The sequence below is a fragment of the Aotus nancymaae genome, unplaced genomic scaffold (assembly GCF_030222135.1).
Source record: "Aotus nancymaae isolate 86718 unplaced genomic scaffold, 86718_ANA_hifiasm-v0.15.2.pri h1tg000040l, whole genome shotgun sequence".
In the NCBI taxonomy this organism is placed as follows: domain Eukaryota; kingdom Metazoa; phylum Chordata; class Mammalia; order Primates; family Aotidae; genus Aotus; species Aotus nancymaae.
In genome coordinates, this window is record NW_026988454.1 from 55,171,428 (window position 1) to 55,190,900 (window position 19,473).

Below are 19,473 nucleotides of genomic sequence, written 5' to 3' on the forward strand. Positions count from 1 at the left end.
CACAAAACAACCTCCCTGACCACTGTCATAGCTTCCCAACCACTCATTGTCTGTCCCCTGCTCCAGACTCTCCCTGCTCTACTCTGTCTCCCACACAGCAATGGAAACGTCTCTCAAAAACACAACCCAATCAAGGCATCCCTCTTTCCAGGAGTTTTTACTCCAGCCATACTGAGCACACTGCCACCTAAACCTGCTTTGTTCTTTCACTCTCTCGTGCCTGAACTTGTTCACCTGTTTTCTACCTAGGATTTCTTAAAGGATAACTTCAAGGCTTAGTTCAAATGTCACCACCTCCATTAAACCTTCTCCAACTTTCTCTGGAAGAGCTAAAAGCTACCTTTCCCTCATCTTTGTCCCATAGCAGGGATGTAGTTTCTGCATACCTCAGACATAGCCCTTCACACACTGTAGTATTCTTTGTTTACCCCTCTGTTTCCTTCACAAGTCTGTGAGTTACTCAAATGCGGGAACCAAGTCGTCTTCATTTTAATAACAGATACAGCTCGTTATCCATTATATTGGCTTAATTCAGGTTTGTTAAGTGAATGAATGAATAAGTTACTAAAATAACAAGGTACCCTAAATGCAAAAATCATTAATTTTGTAATTTATGAGATACTTGGGTCACTTCTTTATGGCAGTAAGATGTACTGTCTTATGCTAGAAACTCAGGCTCCGGCTCAACCCTGTGTGTAACTAGCAAACAGTGCTGCCAGTATTAGGTATTTTTATTTAGGCCTTTGCTTCTCAGCGTGTAATCTAAACCAGCTGCATTGATGATATTTGGGAGCTTAGAAATGCAGACCCTCAAGATGCAGATATCCTGATTCATAATCTGCATTTTCATCAGATCTCCAAGAGATTCATGTGCACACTGAAGTTGGAGAAGTATTTATCTACACAGAGAGCAGTTCGCAAACTTTATGATCTCATAAACCTTTACACTGTTAAGGATTATTAAAGATAACAGAGAACTTTTGTTTATGTGGACTATCTGCCGATATTTACTGCATTTGAAATGTAAACTGAACAATTTTATAATACTTATTAATTCATTTGAAAATAGCAATAATATACCCATTGCATGGTAAGACAATATGTTTTTATCAAACACAAACATATTTTACACGTGGAACATATGTTTAATGACTGGCTTAATAGAAGAAGATGGATTCTGCCATCTGCTTCTGCATCAATCTGTGTGATATCTTGTGTTGTGTAGCCTGTATACCATTTCAGCTTACAAATATGAGAAAATGAGACTGCAAAATATAAGAAAAATCTTAGTATTCTTTAGAAACAGTTTTGGCCTCCATGGGCATACTTTGAGATCCATAGGTCTTGTCCTGCATGAAGCATGCTGACAAACACGGGAAGACTAACCTGATTATTTTGAGCCTTCTTCCTACATTATTCTGGTGCTGTGACCAAGTAGATGAGAGACATCATTTTTCATGTTGAGGAGACACAGTTGGTGTCCAAATGACATTTCCAACACTTATCTGCAATTAATTATCTAGCTATAGCTTTCTTAACCACTGGCTAAAAGTTCAGAATGTTAATTTCATTTTTAAGTGGAGTCAGTTTTATTAAAAATTAAACTTTTCCTCCTGTATTAATCCATTCTCACACTGCTATAAAGTCATACCTAACTGCTGTGCCTATGGAGTAGCCATTCTTTATTCCTATAGTTTGCTAATAAACTTACTTTCACTCTACTCTTTAGATTAAAAAAAAAAAAGTCATACCTTAGATTGGGTAATTTATGAAGAAGAGAGGTTTAATTGGCTCACTCTTCTGTGGGCTGTACAAGCTTCTGCTTCTGAGGAGGCTTCAGGAAACTTACAATCCTGATGGAAGACAAAAGGGAAGCAGGCACATCTTCATGTGGCCTGCAGGGGAGAGACAGAGAGAGGCAGAGAGAAAAGAGAAAGAGAGAGAAGGAGAGTGCAAAGGGGCAGGTGCTACACACTTTCAAACAACCAGATCTCATGAGAACTCTATCACAAGACAGCACTAGGGGAACGGTGCTAAACCATTAGAAACTCCCCCATGATCCAACCACCTCCCACCAGGCCCCACCTCCAACACTGGGGATTACAATTCAACACAAGATTTGGGTGGGGACCCCAGAGCCAAACTATTTCATCTCCCAACAACATATTTTTTATTGTCGTTATTTTTATTTTCTGCTTTTTTGTTTGTTTGTTTGTTTTTATTTTTTTATTTATTATACTTAAAGATCTGGGGTACATGTGCAGCACATGCAGGTTTGTTACATAGTTATACACATGCCATGGTGGTTTGCTGCATCCATCACCCCGTCATCTACATTAGTATTTCTCCTAATGCTATCCCTCTACAATCTCCCAACCCCCTGCTATCCCTCCCCAACCCACCATGCCTGACAGGTTCCGGTGTGTGATGTTCCCCTCCCTGTGTCCATGTGTTCTCATTGTTCAACACTCACTTATGAGTGAGAACATGTGGTGTCTGGTTTTCTGTTATTGTGTCAGTTTGCTGAGAATGATGGTTTCCAGCTTTATCCATGTCCTTCCAAAGGACATGAGCTCATCCTTTTTTATGGTTGCATAGTATTCCATGGTATATGTACCACATTTTCTTTATCCAGTCTATCATTGATGGGCATTTGGGTTGGTTCCAAGTCTTTGCTATTGTGTACAGTGCTGCAATAAACATACATGTGCATGTGTCTTTATAATAGAATGATTTATAATCCTTTGAGTATATACCCAGTAATGGGATTGCTGGGTCAAATGGTATTTCTGTTTTTAGATGCTTGAGGAATCGCCACACTGTCTTCCACAATGGTTGAACTAATTGACACTCCCATCAACAGTGTAAAAGCATTCTTATTTCTCCGCATCCTCTCTAGCATCTGTTGTCTCCTGATTTTTTAATGATCACCATTCTAACTAACGTGAGATGGTATCTCAATGTGGTTTTGATTTGCATTTATCTAATGACCAGTGATGATGAGCACTTTTTCATATGTTTGTTGTCTGCATAAATATCTTCTTTTGAGAAGTTTCTGTTCATATCCTTCACCTCTTCTTGATAGGTTGTTTGTTTTTATATTGTAAATTTAAGTTCTTTGTAGATTCTGGATATTAGACCTTTGTCAGATGGGTAGATTTCAAAAATTTTTTCCCATTCTGTTTGTTACCAGTTCACTCTAATGATAGTCTCTTTTGCTATGCAGAAGCACTTAAGTTAATTAGATTCCATTTTTCTATTTTGATTTTTGTTACCATTGCTTTTGGTATTTTATTCATGAAGTCCTTGCCTATGCCTATGTCCTGAATGGTATTGCCTAGGTTTTATTCTAGGGTTTTTATGGTGTTAAGACTTAGGTTTAAATCTTTAATTCATCTGGAGTTAATTTCTGTATAAAGCGTGAGGAAGGGATTCAGTTTCAGCTTTCTGCATATGGCTAGCCAGTTTTCCCAACACCATTTATTAAATAGGGAATCCTTTCCCCATTGCTTCTTTTTGTCAGGTTTGTCAAAGATCAGAAAGATTATAGATATGTGGCAGCATTTCTGAGGCCTCTGTTCTGTTCCATTGGTCTATATTTCTGTTTTACTATCAGTATCATGCTGTTTTGATTTCTGTAGCCTTGTAGTATAGTTTGAAGTCAGGTAGCGTGATGCCACTGGCTTTGTTTTTTTGGTTTTTTTTTTTTGTTTCTTTTTTGCTGAGGATTGTCTTGGCTATGTGAGCTCTTTTTTGGTTTCATATGAAGTTTAAGGTGGTTTTTTCCAGTTCTGTGAGGAAGGTCAGTGGTAGCTTGATGGGGATAGCATTGAATCTATAAATTACTTTGGGCAGTATGGCCATTTTCATGATATTGATTCTTTCTAACCATGAGCATGGAATGTTTCCCCATCTGTTTGTGTCCTCTCTTATTTCCTTGAGCAGTGGTTTGTAATTCTCCTTGAAGAGATCCTTTACATCCTTTGTTAGTTGTGTTCCTAGATATTTTATTCTCTTTGTAGCAATAGTGAATAGGAGTTTACTCATGATTTGGCTCTGTGTTAGTCTGTTATTGGTGTATAGGAATGCTTGTGACTTTTGCACATTGATTTTGTATCCTGAGACTTTGCTGAAGTTGCTTATCAGCTTAAAGAGATTTTGAGCTGAGACAATGGGGTCTTCTAAATATACAATCATGTCATCTGCAAATAGAGACAATTTGACATCCTCTTTTCCTAATTGAATACCCTTTATTTCTTTATCTTGCCTGATTGCCCTGGCCAGAACTTCCAATACTATGTTGAATAGGAGTGGTGAGAGAGGGCATCCTCATCTTGTGCCAGTTTTCAGAGGGAATGCTTCCAGTTTTTGCTTATTCAGTATGATATTGGCTGTGGGTTTGTCACAAATAGCTCTTATTATTTTGAGATATGGTCCATCGAAATCTAGTTTATTGAGAGTTTTTAGCATAAAGGGCTATTGAATTTTGTCAAAGGCCTTCTCTGCATCTATTGAGATAATCATGTGGTTTTTGTCTTTGGTTCTGTTGATGTGATAAATTACATTTGTAGATTTGCATATATTGAACCAACCTTGCATCCCAGGGATGAAGCCGACTTGATCGTGATGGATAAACTTTTTAATGTGCTGTTGGATTTGGTTTGTCAGTATTTTATTGAGAATTTTTGCATCAATGTTCATCATGGATATTGGCCTGAAATTTTCTTTTATACCTGTGTCTCTGCCAGGTTTTGGTATCAGAATAATGTTGGTTTCATAAAATGAATTAGGGAGGATTCCCTCTTTTTGTATTGTTTGGAATAGTTTCAGAAGGAATGGTACCAGCTCCTCTTTGTATGTTTGGTAGAATTTGGCTGTTAACCTGTCTGATCCTGGACTTTTTTTGGTTGGTAAGCTATTAATTGCTGCCTCAATTTTAGACCTTGTTATTGGTCTATTCAGGAATTTAATTTCTTCCTGGTTTAGTCTTGGGAGGATGTATGTGTCCAGGAATTTATCCATTTCTTCTAGATTTACTAGTTTATTTGCATAGAGGTGTTTGTAGTAATCTCTGATGGTAGTTTGTATTTCTGTGGGATTGGTGGTAATATCCCCTTTATCATTTTCTGTTGCATCTATTTGATTCTTCTATCTCTTTTTCCTTATTAGTCTGGCTAGTGGTCTATTTTTTTGATCTTTTCAAAAAACAAGCACCTGGATTTATTGATATTTCGAAGGTTTTTTTTATGCTTTATTGCCTTCAGTCTGTTCTGATCTTAGTTATTTCTTGTTTTCTGCTAGCTTTTGAATTTGTTTGATCTTGCTCCCCTAGTTCTTTTAATAGTGATGTTAGGGTGTCAATTTTAGATTTTTCCTCATTTCTTTTGTGGGCATTTAGTGCTATAAATTTCCCTCTAGACACTACTTTAAATGTGTCCCAGAGATTCTTGTACACTGTGTCTTTGTTCTCATTGGTTTCGAAGAACATCTTTATTTCTGCCTTCATTTCATTATTTATCCAGCAGTCATTCAGGAGCAGGTTGTTCAGTTTTCATGCAGTTGTGCGGTTTTGTGTGAGTTTCTTAATTCTGAGTTCTAATTTGATTGTACCGTGGTCTGAGAGACTGTTTGTTATGATTTCCATTCTTTTGCATTTGCTGAGTAGTGTTTTACTTCCAATTATGTGGTCAATTTTAGAATAAGTGCAATGTGGTGCTGAGAAGAATGTATATTCTGTGGATTTGGGGTGGAGAGTTCTGTAGATGTCTATTAGGTCTGTTTGTTTGGTCCAGATCTGAGTTCAAGTCCTGGATATCCTTCTTAATTTTCTGTCTCTTTGATCTGTCTAATATCAACAGTGAGGTGTTAAAGTCTCCCACTATTATTATGTGGGAGTCTAAGTCTCTTTGTAGGTCATTAAGAACTTGCTTTATGTTTCTGGGTGCTCCCATATTGGGTGCATATATATTTTGGATCGTTAGCTCTTCTTGTTGCATTGATCCCTTTACCATTATGTAATGTCCTTCTTTGTTTCTTTTGTTCTTTGTTGGTTTAAAGTCTGTTTCATCAGAGACTAGGAGTGCAACCCCTGTTTTCTGCTGATTAAATTCCAGAGCACTGAAAGTAAAACAAAAGACATTTTGCAGTCTTCAAAGTAAAAAATTATCAGAGCTGGAAGAAACTTGAAAGGTCCTCTATTCTGCATTATCACTTTGCAGATAAGAGAATAGAAACCCAGGAAGGTCAAATGATTTGTTCAAAGTCGACCAGCTAGAAAGTAGAAGCTTTAGGGACTTTGTCTCCCTTCCTCCAGCACCGTGTCTGCCAGTCTCCCAGAATGTGCATCGAAACCTTTTAGGGAATTTTGTAATAAACCTTTTGAAAGAAGGCAGATGAGGAAAGTTAGTATTTGCATTCTGAGCATTTAGAGGTCAGGAGAAATTTGGTGGCTTTGCTCTTGAGGATCATTGCTTCCCACGGCTGCTATGGCAGAATTAAAGCCCTGACAAGAAATCTAAAACATCTATCAAGCCATAAGGGGACAGAATTGGAAATTAGCACACTTTTGTGGCGTGATAGTCACTTTGGGCACAAAGAATGGCCTAACATCTTACAATGGGCCTATTTTCTTCATCACAGGGGGGCTTCATCTGTCCAACAAGAACTTAGACAAATTTAACCCCAGTCTACAAGCAGCCCTGCCAGATTGCTTATGGCTTAGGTTCATGGTAGTTGGGTAAGGCTCATGGTTTTTCCTGGGATGAGAGATTGCCACAATTTTATATTAGCTTTGGGGGCATGTTAATTTCCTCTATTTGCTCCAGACACAAATTCATTAATTCGCCCCTTTCCCTTTTCCTTCATTTTTCCCCAATAAATATTTCCTGAAGGCTGACTTAGCACATGACACAGTATTAAGAACTGTGAGAGAAATATGTTAACATCCTGTCATCTGCATATCATACTTTATTTTTCAGAGTTTCTCATTGATCTGTCAGGCAATCTGAACTGGCCCCTAAATTCTGTTCTGCAGACATAATTCTAATCCGGGACCAAAGATTGCTCATACCCAGTGACTGATCAAATGCCTGAAGAACATTCAACCGGGATAGCTAGTTACCCTTATTAGGATTCTTCCCCTTTGACTTATATATTGATATTATATTTTACTTGAAGCTCAAAGTGTTATCAATACTGATGCCTTCTAATGTATTCATTTTACAACTGTTTGTTAAGCCTTTTCTTCAACAATACTGGAGAAGCAGTATAATATGGAAACTAACAAGTTCATTTCTGGAGCCAGATTTCCTGAATTTGAATCTCATTTTTGCCACCTACTATCCGTGTGACCTTGGGTAATTTACTTAATCTCTTTGTGCCTTCATCTCTTCAGATGTAAAATGGTAGGGGGAGGGGGAGGATAGGAGCCTACTTCAGGATTGTTGTGAGAATTAAGTCGGTTAATCCTTGTAAAATATTTAGAGCAGGGCCTTGCTATTCTTTTATTCTGAACCTTAAATAAAGCATAAAGGCTAAAATAAGGAACTCAGAGTTCAGCCTACTGCTGCTCCATCTTGCTTTCCCCAAGGCTCCTCCATTGTTTAAAAAAAAAAAAAAAAAAGGTTGTTCTGTTGAAGCTCTTGTGCATCAGTGTGACTAAGGCAATTGCTCAAATATGAGTGTGTTCTTCAATGGCATTCTAATTCTAACAGTATAATTTTTCACTGCAGCCCCAATTCAACCTTTATACACTCTGATGAATGTAAAGATGAAAATACAGAGCTAATGGCTTTACCTTGTGCCATCTAGCACAATCCCATAGAAGAAAGCTGTTTGTGTGTTAACTCACTGCTCCTTATAGAAATTAATCCATCAGTTTGACAGTTACTGAGTGCCTACTCCATTCGAGTTAATGGCAATACAGTGCTGAAAGACACAGAGTTGGGGAGGGGTGATGAGGTTGAAAACAGATAATAGCACTACAATGTGAGTAGTGGAAAAGAAGGAATGATTCTGAAAGGGAGACTTAGAATGTACTTTCAAGAGATTTGCAGCCTAGTGTGATATTGAATGAGGAATGATGTTCCAGACATTTTGTCCTTTTCCTCCTATAATCCTTACTACAAGTGGAAAAATCATGCAAATAAACCTGCTTACTATTTCTTGTATGTCACCATCCAAGATACCAACCCATGACCAGAATGCCCTTTATCTACCTTCTACTCCATTTATACTACAATCTGACCCATTTTATCCTCCAAGACCGTAAATCCTTATTGTTCCCATTGTCATAGATAAGTACCAGAGGGATGCTCTTTGTTTGTTTGCTTGGTTGGTTGGTTGGTTGGTTTTTCATTTCATATTCATTCCAAGTCAGTAAGCCAATGCTTCTGGAACATCCAGGGTTTGATCATTCTCATTATCATTCTGAATTGAAACAAGTAACTACAATGATGAATAATCTCCTCTGCTCACAAACTCTAGAGTCCCCAGGCTGCTAGCACACATGCAAAAGCCCAGGAAGAATTCACTCACCACTTACCCACACTTTCTGGCATTGACTGGGGCCAGTGAGACTCCTCGTGCTAACCAGTACTGCCGCACACTGTCTATGCTGTCCCACCTGACATCCCTTTTGCTTGAAAAAGTATTGCGTGATTCTTAGATTTGCTGTCTCTAAAATTTCTTTTGCATCCTTGTCAATCTTTCTGTCTTTTGTCTCATAGCACTGCCAGCGGAATACAACAGGGGAGCACTGTGAAAAGTGTCTGGATGGTTATATTGGAGATTCCATCAGGGGACCACCCCGATTCTGCCAGCCGTGCCCCTGTCCCCTGCCCCACTTGGCCAAGTAAGTCCTAAAGGAGGATGGTCTCTTCTAATGATCAGTCTATGGGGTTTTTTTGGTTTGTTTTGCTTTATCCAGAGTTCTGAGGTTTCTCCACAGGCAAAACCTTATGTTGAGATGAGACTGGAAAAGATATATTAAATGTTTCTAGTCTAAATACATCATCTGGAAAGCTTAAGCACTTACAGTATAAATGATGACTCTGTTCCCAGAATATTGGGATGCATCATAAGGTCTATGAAGTCTTCTAAATTTTATAAGCAAGGAATCTTATAAAGCCTCTTCTTTTCTTTATAAGTCTCATCTTTTCTTGACTATTCCTTGACCTAGAGAGATCACAACTGGGAATGCCAATAGACTCATTATAATATCGTATTTTCAGCAGTATTGCTTCTTCTGACTTTCACAGAGGAAACATTTGCCTACATACGGCTTTTCAGTCGGAATTAGAACACAGATCAACAGAATGCATGTTCCAGGTCGATCAGCTTACAGAAGATTTACAGGAACACTTCTAGCTATGTTTTGACCTGAGGGAGAAGTTAAAAAGAAGAGACATACATTTTAATTGAAATAATGGAATATGTGTAAATCCAGTAATTAAGTAGTCACTGGCCATTTTATTCTTTTTAAAATGACAGAATACGGAATTTAAAAGGTATAGTGACACATGACTTTTCAAATTGCCAATTCTCCAATTCTCTGACATTAACTGGCTGTCCTACAATCAATTCGATTCCAACACTAAGTTTCCACAGTCAGCACAGATCCCATAAGTTAAGAGAAGAGACAGTTCCACAAGACTGCCCCCACTGAAAATGCCAGCCAAAAATGGGGTCTCCAGGCTATTCACACTTCTTCCCAGAAGACTACAAATTTGGGAAGGATCCCTCAAACTCTCCTCAGGATTGGCAATTCATTAATATGACTCAGAGAGTTTAGGAAAGTGCTACGCTTATGACTGTTGGTTTGTTATAAAGGTTACAACTCCAAAAGAGCTAAATGGAAGCGATACATAGAGCAGGATATGGAGAGGTGGGAGTGAAGGAGAGCATGCAGTGACTCCACGCTCTCTGCTGGAGCACCACGCTCTAAGCACCTCCACGTGTCACCAACCAGAAGCCCCAAGCCTAGCTGCTCAGGAGTTTTTATCAAAGTTTCATGCCATAGGTATGATTGTTCAAATCATTGGCCATTGGTAACTGAACTCAATCTCCAGCCTCTCTCCTCCCTGAAGGTTGGGTTTGGGGATGGTGAAATTCCCAACGTCTAATTATATGTTTGGTTCCTCGGTGGTTCCTCTGGTCACTGGTTCCCGTTCTGAAGCTTGAAGCTATCTAGAGGTCCACAGTGAGTCACTTCATTAGCATAAATTCAGATATGCTTGAAAGGTGCTTGTTATGAATAACAAAAGACAGTCTTTTCACTCAGGAAATCCAGGAATTCTGTGCCAGGAACCAAAGATAAAAGCTAAATGCTGTTTTTTATTATGCCATAATTGGAAAGAGTAGCCGATCTAGATTCATGTTCCTGTTTTGACACATAATATCTGTGTGATCTCCAACAAGTTACTTTCTTCCTAGATCTCACTTTCCATGGGACTTGGAGTCAAGAAGCCTGGATTCAGATGTTGGCTCCACCCCTTGATTCATTTACCAGCCCCGTATCTCAGATTTTCTCTTAGTATAGTAAATCAAACTAGGAAGTAGGGATCTGCATCACAGAGGACTGGACTAGGATGATTTGTGTGGAGCATTTGGGTTGGTGCCCTGAACATGGACAGGTATAGGCAGATGTTACCTTTACTGAAAACATAACACTGTATTTTTTCTAATACTTAGATTTTTCTTACTCTATGCCTGGCAGTGTTCTAAGTGTTTGTATGTAATACTTATGCAATTGATAGCTGTTTTAAATAAAATTAAATGATCCACACTCATACTCACACACTTACTGGTAAACAGAAAAGAAAAAGAGACGGCAATCAGATTCCCCTGAACTTTTTTCCTTAATTGAACAGCAGTATCAACTAACATTTCACCTAATAGCTTGTGATATGTTCGAATCCTATGGATGACAAGTCTGACAGAGCAGTCAGATGTTTTTCAAACCTATCCTTCTTTAGAAACTGTTAAACTGCCTCAGACCTTGCACTGTAATTTTTCATGTCTGATAGTATTAATAACGTGTGTAAAATGGATGGTACTCACAGTGAGGGTAGAAAATGCAAACATTAATTGTTCTGTTATTTTCACTCAAGTATGTCCTGATTTATGAGCTCCCTTTGCTCTTTCTTGGTATACTCTTTCATTGTTCATTAATATTCTGCTCTCAAGCACTAGCCTTATTCACGTCTGGTGAGGTATTTAGCACAGTTCTCTTGCCATGGTATGTTTTGTTAAATATATTACCTCCAATTTCCACATAGCTGGTTTTACTCATTCTCTCATATAAAGATGTTGTGTAGCCTCATCTGCTCAGAAAAGGTTTATAAGCATTGAGCTGCAGTTGTTTTAGACAGTAGTGGATGAATTAGGCAGGCAATCTCAGATGGTTCTTTATAATTACATTGTCCAACTTTTGCACTTTTCACCATATTTGCCTGACAAGACTTTCTTATCTAAATTACCTGGTCTCGCGGTATGAGAACTTTAGACATCATTCCCTATAGACTGAGAAACCTTGTCTACATGCAATCATATATGTATTGAGCACGTATTATACACTGGCATAAAAACTGGTATTCAGTACTTACTATGTGCCAGTCATGCACTAGTCACTGGTAACATAGCAGTGAATAATACATTCAAAAAGTCTTACCTCTATTAAGATAGGTCAAAATACAGCAGCATTTTGAAACTCCTAGAGCAAATGACCCTTTACCTATTGAGTCACATTATCCAGTATGTTAGTTGAGCAAGAAGCGTTTCTAAAGGCTGTTAACTCTTGAAGAAATGAAGTCAAGGGTTGCCAGCTGTGGAATGAGTCTCCTTTCCTGAAAGACAAAATGGTTTCCAAAGGCATCAAGGCGCCATGTCTGCCCCTGATTTTACTCTGTGTAAGTGGATCCAGGGTTAAAGGAGCACTCAAGGGACCTAGAGAATGTGCTCCGAAGTTAGGTACATATTCACAGATATGATAACTCTAGTCTCTGATAGTACAGATTTGAGGTTGAAAAGCCTCCTGAAAATGAAAATGAAATCCAAAGTGTGTCACCTGTAAGTATATATTATGTAGGAGTAGGGAAGAATTGGTAAGGGTTTGAGAGACCAAGCGGTTTTACAGATTTTTTTTTCTGTAGTGACAACAGCTCTACTTCTTGAATCCCTTGCTGGGGAAACTGGTTGCAAAAAAGGAGAGGAGGGATTAGTCTGTGGTACTGGAACAAAAAAATTTTCTTGGGTCCTAAAAAATTCTAACCTTTTGATCTGGCCTTATTATTAACTTAGTTAACTAATCTCAAATACTAATTAAATATCTTATCAAAAATCAAATGCCCTATTGCCTCTTTCAGCTTTTTAAGAAATTCATATTGCTACTTTCTATAGAAATGAAAGTTCCAGGACTTTTCAGAAAGGCACCTAGTTTAGACTCTAAATTACACTTTGAAACATTCACGAAGCTGAGCCCGCAGATGCAGGATTTGGATTTCCAGTTACAAGAAAGCAGGGAAACAATGCTTGAGGGTGTTAAGCAAACAAACAAAGGACCGAGTCTATTTTTCTCAGTTTCCTAAGGGTTTTCTAAGAGCAAAAGGCACCCTTCCACTTGAAATGGGCACCACAGTGGTTAGAGTGGGCTGAGAGAGATGCAGTGTTTTCACGTCCCTAGCCAAAACCAGAGTTTACCTTAAGAAAAACATAAACAGTTAATCCTGATGAGAAACAAAAATGAACCCTTGGGGGCCTGCACTGCCTTGGTGTCTGCCTTCGCCACAGAGACCGGTGGTCATGCAGTTGTTCCCAGGACCATTTGCATAATGTCCATGTATTTATCTGGGGGTCAGCCAGACATCCTCCATCTCTATCACTAGCTATGGAAATTGCTCCAATTAAGGAAACTGTCATCTGTTTGAAACAGGCAGATGACTCCAGATGCCCCCAGCAGATGTTGCATCCTTCAAGCGTGGGCGGGCTGCTGGGTGGAACACCTTCAAAGAAAGATGGACATGGGGGCTCGTGCTCTGGACTCTTCTTAACTGACAGTGGTTCCTTAAGTAGGCTAAGAAATCAGAAGCAAAATAAAGGATAAAAGACCAAAGAAATGTAACTGTTGGAATGTTTTCATCAAACTGTTAGAGAAAATAAACTGTGGGTGTTGCCTTTCACTGAGAAGCACATATTGTTTTCTGACTGATTTTATAAGTGTCTTCAAACAAATAAACACACCCTTTTGCTTTCCTCCAAAGACCGTTAGTGTAAAATTGCTGATACATAAAGAAACAAGAGAGCAGTGGGTCACACTTTCTGGTTGTTCAGTACCAAAGCCAAAGCTAATTTGAATGAAAGGGTTAAAATTTTACACACACACACACACACACACCCATGCCCTGCACAATTCATGTGTCTATATAGAATTTCTCAAACATGACCCCATTTCTTTTGCCTTAATAATGAGGAGACTTATTTATTCCACTAAACCAATAATTTTATTACTTTTTTGTCCTATGTCCTAATTTTTATTATCTTTAAAAAAAGAAAGAAGAAGAAATAAGTTTCTAAGGGGTAAAACCCTTTTGTGGCGGGTCCTGTATCTTGCTGCAGTACTTGACTGGGACTTTGATCAACTCAGCCAGTCTCAGCACACTTATATCCAATAATTAAAGTACACATGAAAGACATCAAAATTCTGTGGAGATTCTATAGTTTAGAACTGGTTCCTCCCTTTAAAACTAGACAAGTTCTGGTGCGGAAAAAAGGGGGAAACTTTCAAATGAATACACAGACAGTGATGGAAATAAAAGGGGATTATTCTATAAATCCAAAATTGCAGGTAGAATTCAATTATTTTATTTCTGGCTTTGGAATACATGTTTTGAACTTGTGCTTGAAATATCTATATAATACCTGGGAAATGGTCCCACCAACGAGTGACATCATCTTTTGGGGCCTTCTGGCCTAAACTTACCTGCAAGGTAAATGTGTACAATAAATTTAAATAAAGAAAATGATTGCACCCATTAGAACTTTAATGGGACCAACATAGACGTGATCTAATAAAAAGTTAAGACAGTCTCTTCAGTGATGTATGAAACTGATGTCTAATAATTGCTTCCAATTTTAGTTTTGCAGAATCCTGCTATAGGAAAAATGGAGCTGTTCGGTGCATTTGTAAAGAAAATTATGCTGGACCTAACTGTGAAAGGTAAGCCAATAAAATATTCTATTTTCTGTGTAGGTCAAAGGAAGCTTTCTGTTTCTATAACTCAACAGCTCTGCCATACTCCCATTCAGTCGGTATTAAAGGAGGTGCTTAAGAGGGCTGGAGGGACCACATTTCAAAACCCCTTAGGGAGGCTTTTCCCAAATCCCATGCCCCAGATACAGCAAATAACAATATGCTTCCCAGGGCTCCAGGCCAGGGTCACATCTCAGGATAAGCACACAGGGGAAAAGGAAATTGAGGATGTATATTTTGAAACGATTCTCTAGGTGGTTTTGGTAACACTCTTCTTTCTCCATCATAGAGAAAGAGTACTAAAATTAATGTTTCCCAAAAAAGAGTGAGGTTTCCTCAATAAATAAAAAATGAATCACTTTTTGTCAATAGAGCAATAAATTGGGGAAAAAAAAACCCACAAAGCTATTATTTAGCCCATTCTTTATACCATCTCCTAAAAAGTAAACAAATTCCACAGGAGTTGGGTTTTCTAGATCCCTGGCTGGTATTTACACATGACCCTCTTTTCTTTTTTTCTTTTTCTCATACTTTAAGTTCAGGATACATGTGCAGAACGTGTAGGTTTGTTACATAGGTATACATGTGCCATGGTAGTTTGCTGCACCCATCAACCTGTCATCTACATTAAGTATTTCTCCTAATGCTTTCCCTCCCCTTGCCTCCTATCCCCTGACAGGCCCTGATGCGTGATGTTCCCCTCCCTGTGTCCATGTGCTCTCATTGTTTAACACTCACTTATGAATGAGAATATGCAGTGTTTGGTTTTCTGTTCCTGTGTTAGTTTGCTGAGAATGATGGTTTCCAAGTTCATCCATGTCCCTGCAAAGGACACAAACTCATCTTTTTTAATGGCTGCATCATATTCCATGGTGTATATGTGCCACATTTTCTTTATCCAGTCTATCATTGATGGGCATTTGGGTTGGTTCCAAGTCTTTGCTATTGTAAATAGTGCCTCAATAAACATACATGTGATTGTGTCTTTATAATGGAATGATTTATAATCCTTTGGGTATACACCCAGTAATGGGATTGCTGGGTCAAATGGTATTTCTATTTCTAGATCCCTGAGGAATCACCACACTGTCTTCCACAGTGGTTGAACTAATTGACACTCCCACCCACAGTGTAAAAGCATTCCTATTTCTCCACATCCTCTCCAGCATTTGTTGTTTCCTGACTTTTTAATGATCATTATTCTAACTGGCATGAGATAGCTCATTGTGGTTTTGATATGCATTTCTCTAATGATCAGTGATGATGACCTTTTTTTCATATGTTTGTTGGCCACATAAATGTCTTCTTTTGAAAAGCACATGACACTCCTGTCTAAACTGGTCTGGGGTTTGCTCATATAAGAAAGGCTTTCTCCACAGAGCACAAGAGGCTTTCTGCTGAATGACTCCTGGTAAGATATTTCCCATTCGCTCTACCTGCCAGCTGCTCACAGCGTCGTAAGATAAAATGGCTTTTGCCAAAAGAGTCTCTCAGACAGTTCTTCTTAATTTTTATTTTATTTGTTTTTTATTTTATTTTATTTTATTTTATTTTATTTTATTTTTTGACATGGAGTCTCACTTTGTTGCCCAGGCTGGAGCTCAGTGGCATGATCTTAGCTCACTGCAACCTCCACCTCCCAGGTTTAAGCAATTCTCCTGCCTCAACCTCCCAAGTAGTTGGTACTACAGGCATCTGCCACCATGCTCAGCTAATTTTTGTATTTTTAGTAGAGATAGGGTTTCACCTATTGGCCAGGTTGGTCTCAAACTTCTGACCTTGTGATCCACCTGCCTTGGCCTCCCAAAGTGTTGGGATTACAGGTGTAAGTCACTGTGCCTGGCCAAGTCTTCTTATTCTAAACAAAAATGCCATTAGCGTTGGCCTCACCATTGTGTTTAGGCAGCTAAATGATGTGCAGTGCCCTAGAGACAAAGAAAGGCCCAAGCAGAACTAGTCATGCGTTCAGTCACTCATCTGCAGGCCCTCAACGGAATAGACAGGCTTACAAACTCAACCTGGGGCTTAAAATATAAACTTTAAATTATAAGCATCTCACTTCCAAAGAAAACACCCTCTCTCTCTCACAAAGTGGGTCTGAAACATAACAAACAAACAAACAAAAGCCACAGTGTCTGTGATCCAGAGAAAAATCTTTGCACTTGGAAGGCGTTGTTATTATGATTATTAAGTGTGCAAAATGTGGATAATTATTTCACTAAAAGGTTGTAGATTTTTTTAAATTTATTTATTTATTGCCATAAAAGAGAAAGTGAGCTTAGGACCCACATGAGTTTCATCTGTTAGGAGGGACTGACAGAGATGATCAGATTACATTGAGTTGATTAATATTTGCGACACACTTATCTTATATTTCCTTACTTGCGGACACAGGAATAGGAGGCACCTGATTTACTCATTTTCTGGCTCACTGGAGGTGTGTAACGATTGTTAATCAGCCAGTATGGAACTTTTTCTCTTGGGTGTCTGAGGTTAAATTCAGTTTAGTTTGTTGCTAATGGGGTGTTTGATGGCTCCCATGGGAAAAGTAAATGGCCTTAGATAGAGCCCTGCTGACCAAATGCAAAGCTCCCAGAAGTGAAATTTCCTGGGCCCTAAGGGCACAGTCCTGTAAAATCACACAGGGGTGCAGAGAAGGGTTCTGTCATCCCAACCTTCTCAACAGGACAGCATGCCCACCTCTGACACCTGTATTATTACAGGTGATAAATGCCTCAGCCCACATAGGAGCTGAGTTTGGGAAGTGAAAGTAGAGTGTTGAAAAGAAGAGATTTGAGCATCAGCCTGGCTGAGTTTGAATACCAGCTCCACCACTTCGTGACCCGCCTGGGCAAGTTCTTTGACCTCTCTCTCCAAATGCCGATTTCCACTTGTACAGTATGGAGAAAATAAAGTTACCCGTCTCATTAAACTGTGAGGAGATAATACTATAAAGTTTTTTGTATGGGACCTGGCACTGAATAAACACTCAATAAGAATTAACCGGTGACAGTATGAGTCATGGTGGTCATTGTCCACCTTCTGCCACTGGCAAATGTGTGCCTGGGACACATTGGCCCATTTCCCTGAGTCTCAGTTTTCTTAGCTAGAAATTATGGCTCTGAGCTAAATAATGCCATTGATTAGTGATCACTTATGTCCTTGTTGCTTTACATTCTTCATCTGTCATCTTCACAACCACCTTAGAGAAGGTTGTATTTTGTCATTTTGCAGATAAGGAAGCTGAGCCAGAAGGGCTAGATCGTCCTAATGGTGGCCTTTGCTGCCTTTGATTTGTGTTTGACCCTGGGAATAAGAGGAAGGTTTCTGCTTGAACAGCCCAGCTCTTAAGTTGCTTGAGTTAACCATCACCTAATCTGTGTTTTCAATATATTTGTGAACTTGAACCTCTCCAAAAGAGATTTTCTAAATATGCAGCTGATTTGCATGGATATCTATTTTAAACAAATGTAAAAATTAGTCCAAACCAAGAACACTCTAGGTCTTTTTGCACTTTAGAGATGATTGAGTCAAGTGGTGGTTTTCAGATCTGTGTCCAAGTGTCTCCTGGAAAACTCTGGATTCCTGAGTCCTCCCCAACTCCCCTTCACCTCACCCCTGGATATAAGGGGTGAGGCCCAGGACCTGTATTTTGACTTCCCATTGGATTCTCATGCACCAGGACTCTCATTGCTTTGTGAACTACTGCTCTACCTTGAGCTTCAATACCACTCTCACACTAGGGACATATTTTTCAAACCGTGACCTACGAACATTGGTTGTCCTCAGAAAAGAAGGTTCGTGAGTTCTCAGTGAATATTTTCCTAATTTTATGTTTAATTTTAATAATAACTTCGAGGAAAACATTCATTGAAACATGTTCTGGACTTTCTGCTGTGTCACATTATAATAAGGGAAGATCTCCCTTGGTGCTGGGAGAAAACAGAATTGACAGTGTGTCAACAACACATTACAGACAATTGGAGGTCAAGTGGCTGACATCAAGGCAAACTGTAAAACTAAAGATTCCAAAATGAAAATTGGTGAGAGAAATGAGTCATCACATGGCACATGGCTGGATTTGCATGCCGGACTCAGGAAGTCTCTACCATATCATTTTACAAGTGGCCATTTGGTTACAAGGCAACGTCAACTATTGTATTGAATTAATGTGAATCTGAAATTGATTAGTTTATAGTTTTATTTATGTTGTATTTGAAAATTTATTTTTGTTTTTATGTAAAAACCATGGACATAAGGAGCTTCCACCTAGCTTCATGTCTGAAATATTTAAAGATAATTTAAACTAACACTGGAGGGAGTAATTATATGAAAATGCTTTTCCTTTTAAAAGGATCCATGTTACATATGTACAAATTTGCAAAACATTGGTCTAAAACATAAAATATGTTTTACTTACTCTATCTCTTACACTATTGTGTAAAAAACAGCTCAAGCACATTCACCTGCCTTGTCCTAACAATTAGGTTCATGAGTCTTAGCTGTTCTGGGCCCTACATGTCTTTCCTCCCTAAAGACCTTCTCCCATCTCACGCTTTAAACGTCCCATGTTGGACATGCTGCCCCCCAACTCTACCAGATCAGCTGGCAAGCTTTCCACATTGTATTGTATTTAGACCATGATCATGTGATAAAAACATTAACATTTATTAAGTACTTACTGGGTGATGTATCAGGCACTGTTATAAAAACTTTACAGACAATGATCTAAGCCTCAGAAGAGCCCCCAGAATCTTATGGGACACCATTTTCATTTTTATTTACAGAGAAAAAAGTGAGACATAATTTAAGTCACTTGCTCAAACTAACATAATGGCTTCTTTATCTGTCTGTGAAACTATGAGCTGCTTGACAGATGCAGCATCATATTCCTTCTCTGTCTGTCCTTTCTCCAAAACAGTATCTGGCGTGTTGAAGGCCTCAATTATTTTAAAATAATTTTATTGAGTAAAAATAATTTTTCTCAATAAAAAATAACAACAGCACTTTTAATGTTCCTTTAAAAAATGTACTATGTAGTGACAAGAGTCAATCATTCCTTGCCCTGTTTTACCCCCAACCTCCCACCCTATTCCAGGAAAATGAAAGGGTGACCCAGAATTGACCGAGTCTGGATGACTAAAGGTTGCAAAGGAAGTTGTCTTCTGATGCAAATAATTATTAAAAGCACAAGCCTTATTGGAAGAGCTTTGCAATTCTCGTTCTCA

General features: G+C 38.7%; 1 protein-coding gene across 3 annotated transcripts in view; it reads left to right on the forward strand.

Annotated features, from left to right (window-relative positions):
* The window catches only part of LAMA4 (laminin subunit alpha 4), a 151,472-nt gene that overhangs the window by 42,949 nt on the left and 89,050 nt on the right, over nucleotides 1-19,473 (forward strand). For all 3 annotated transcript variants that reach the window (XM_012438425.2, XM_012438424.2, XM_064360768.1), the window contains exons 4-5: nucleotides 8,727-8,851; nucleotides 14,132-14,212. In XM_012438425.2, coding sequence (XP_012293848.2) covers nucleotides 8,727-8,851; nucleotides 14,132-14,212 — 206 coding nt within the window. The remainder of the gene's footprint in view (nucleotides 1-8,726; nucleotides 8,852-14,131; nucleotides 14,213-19,473) is intronic.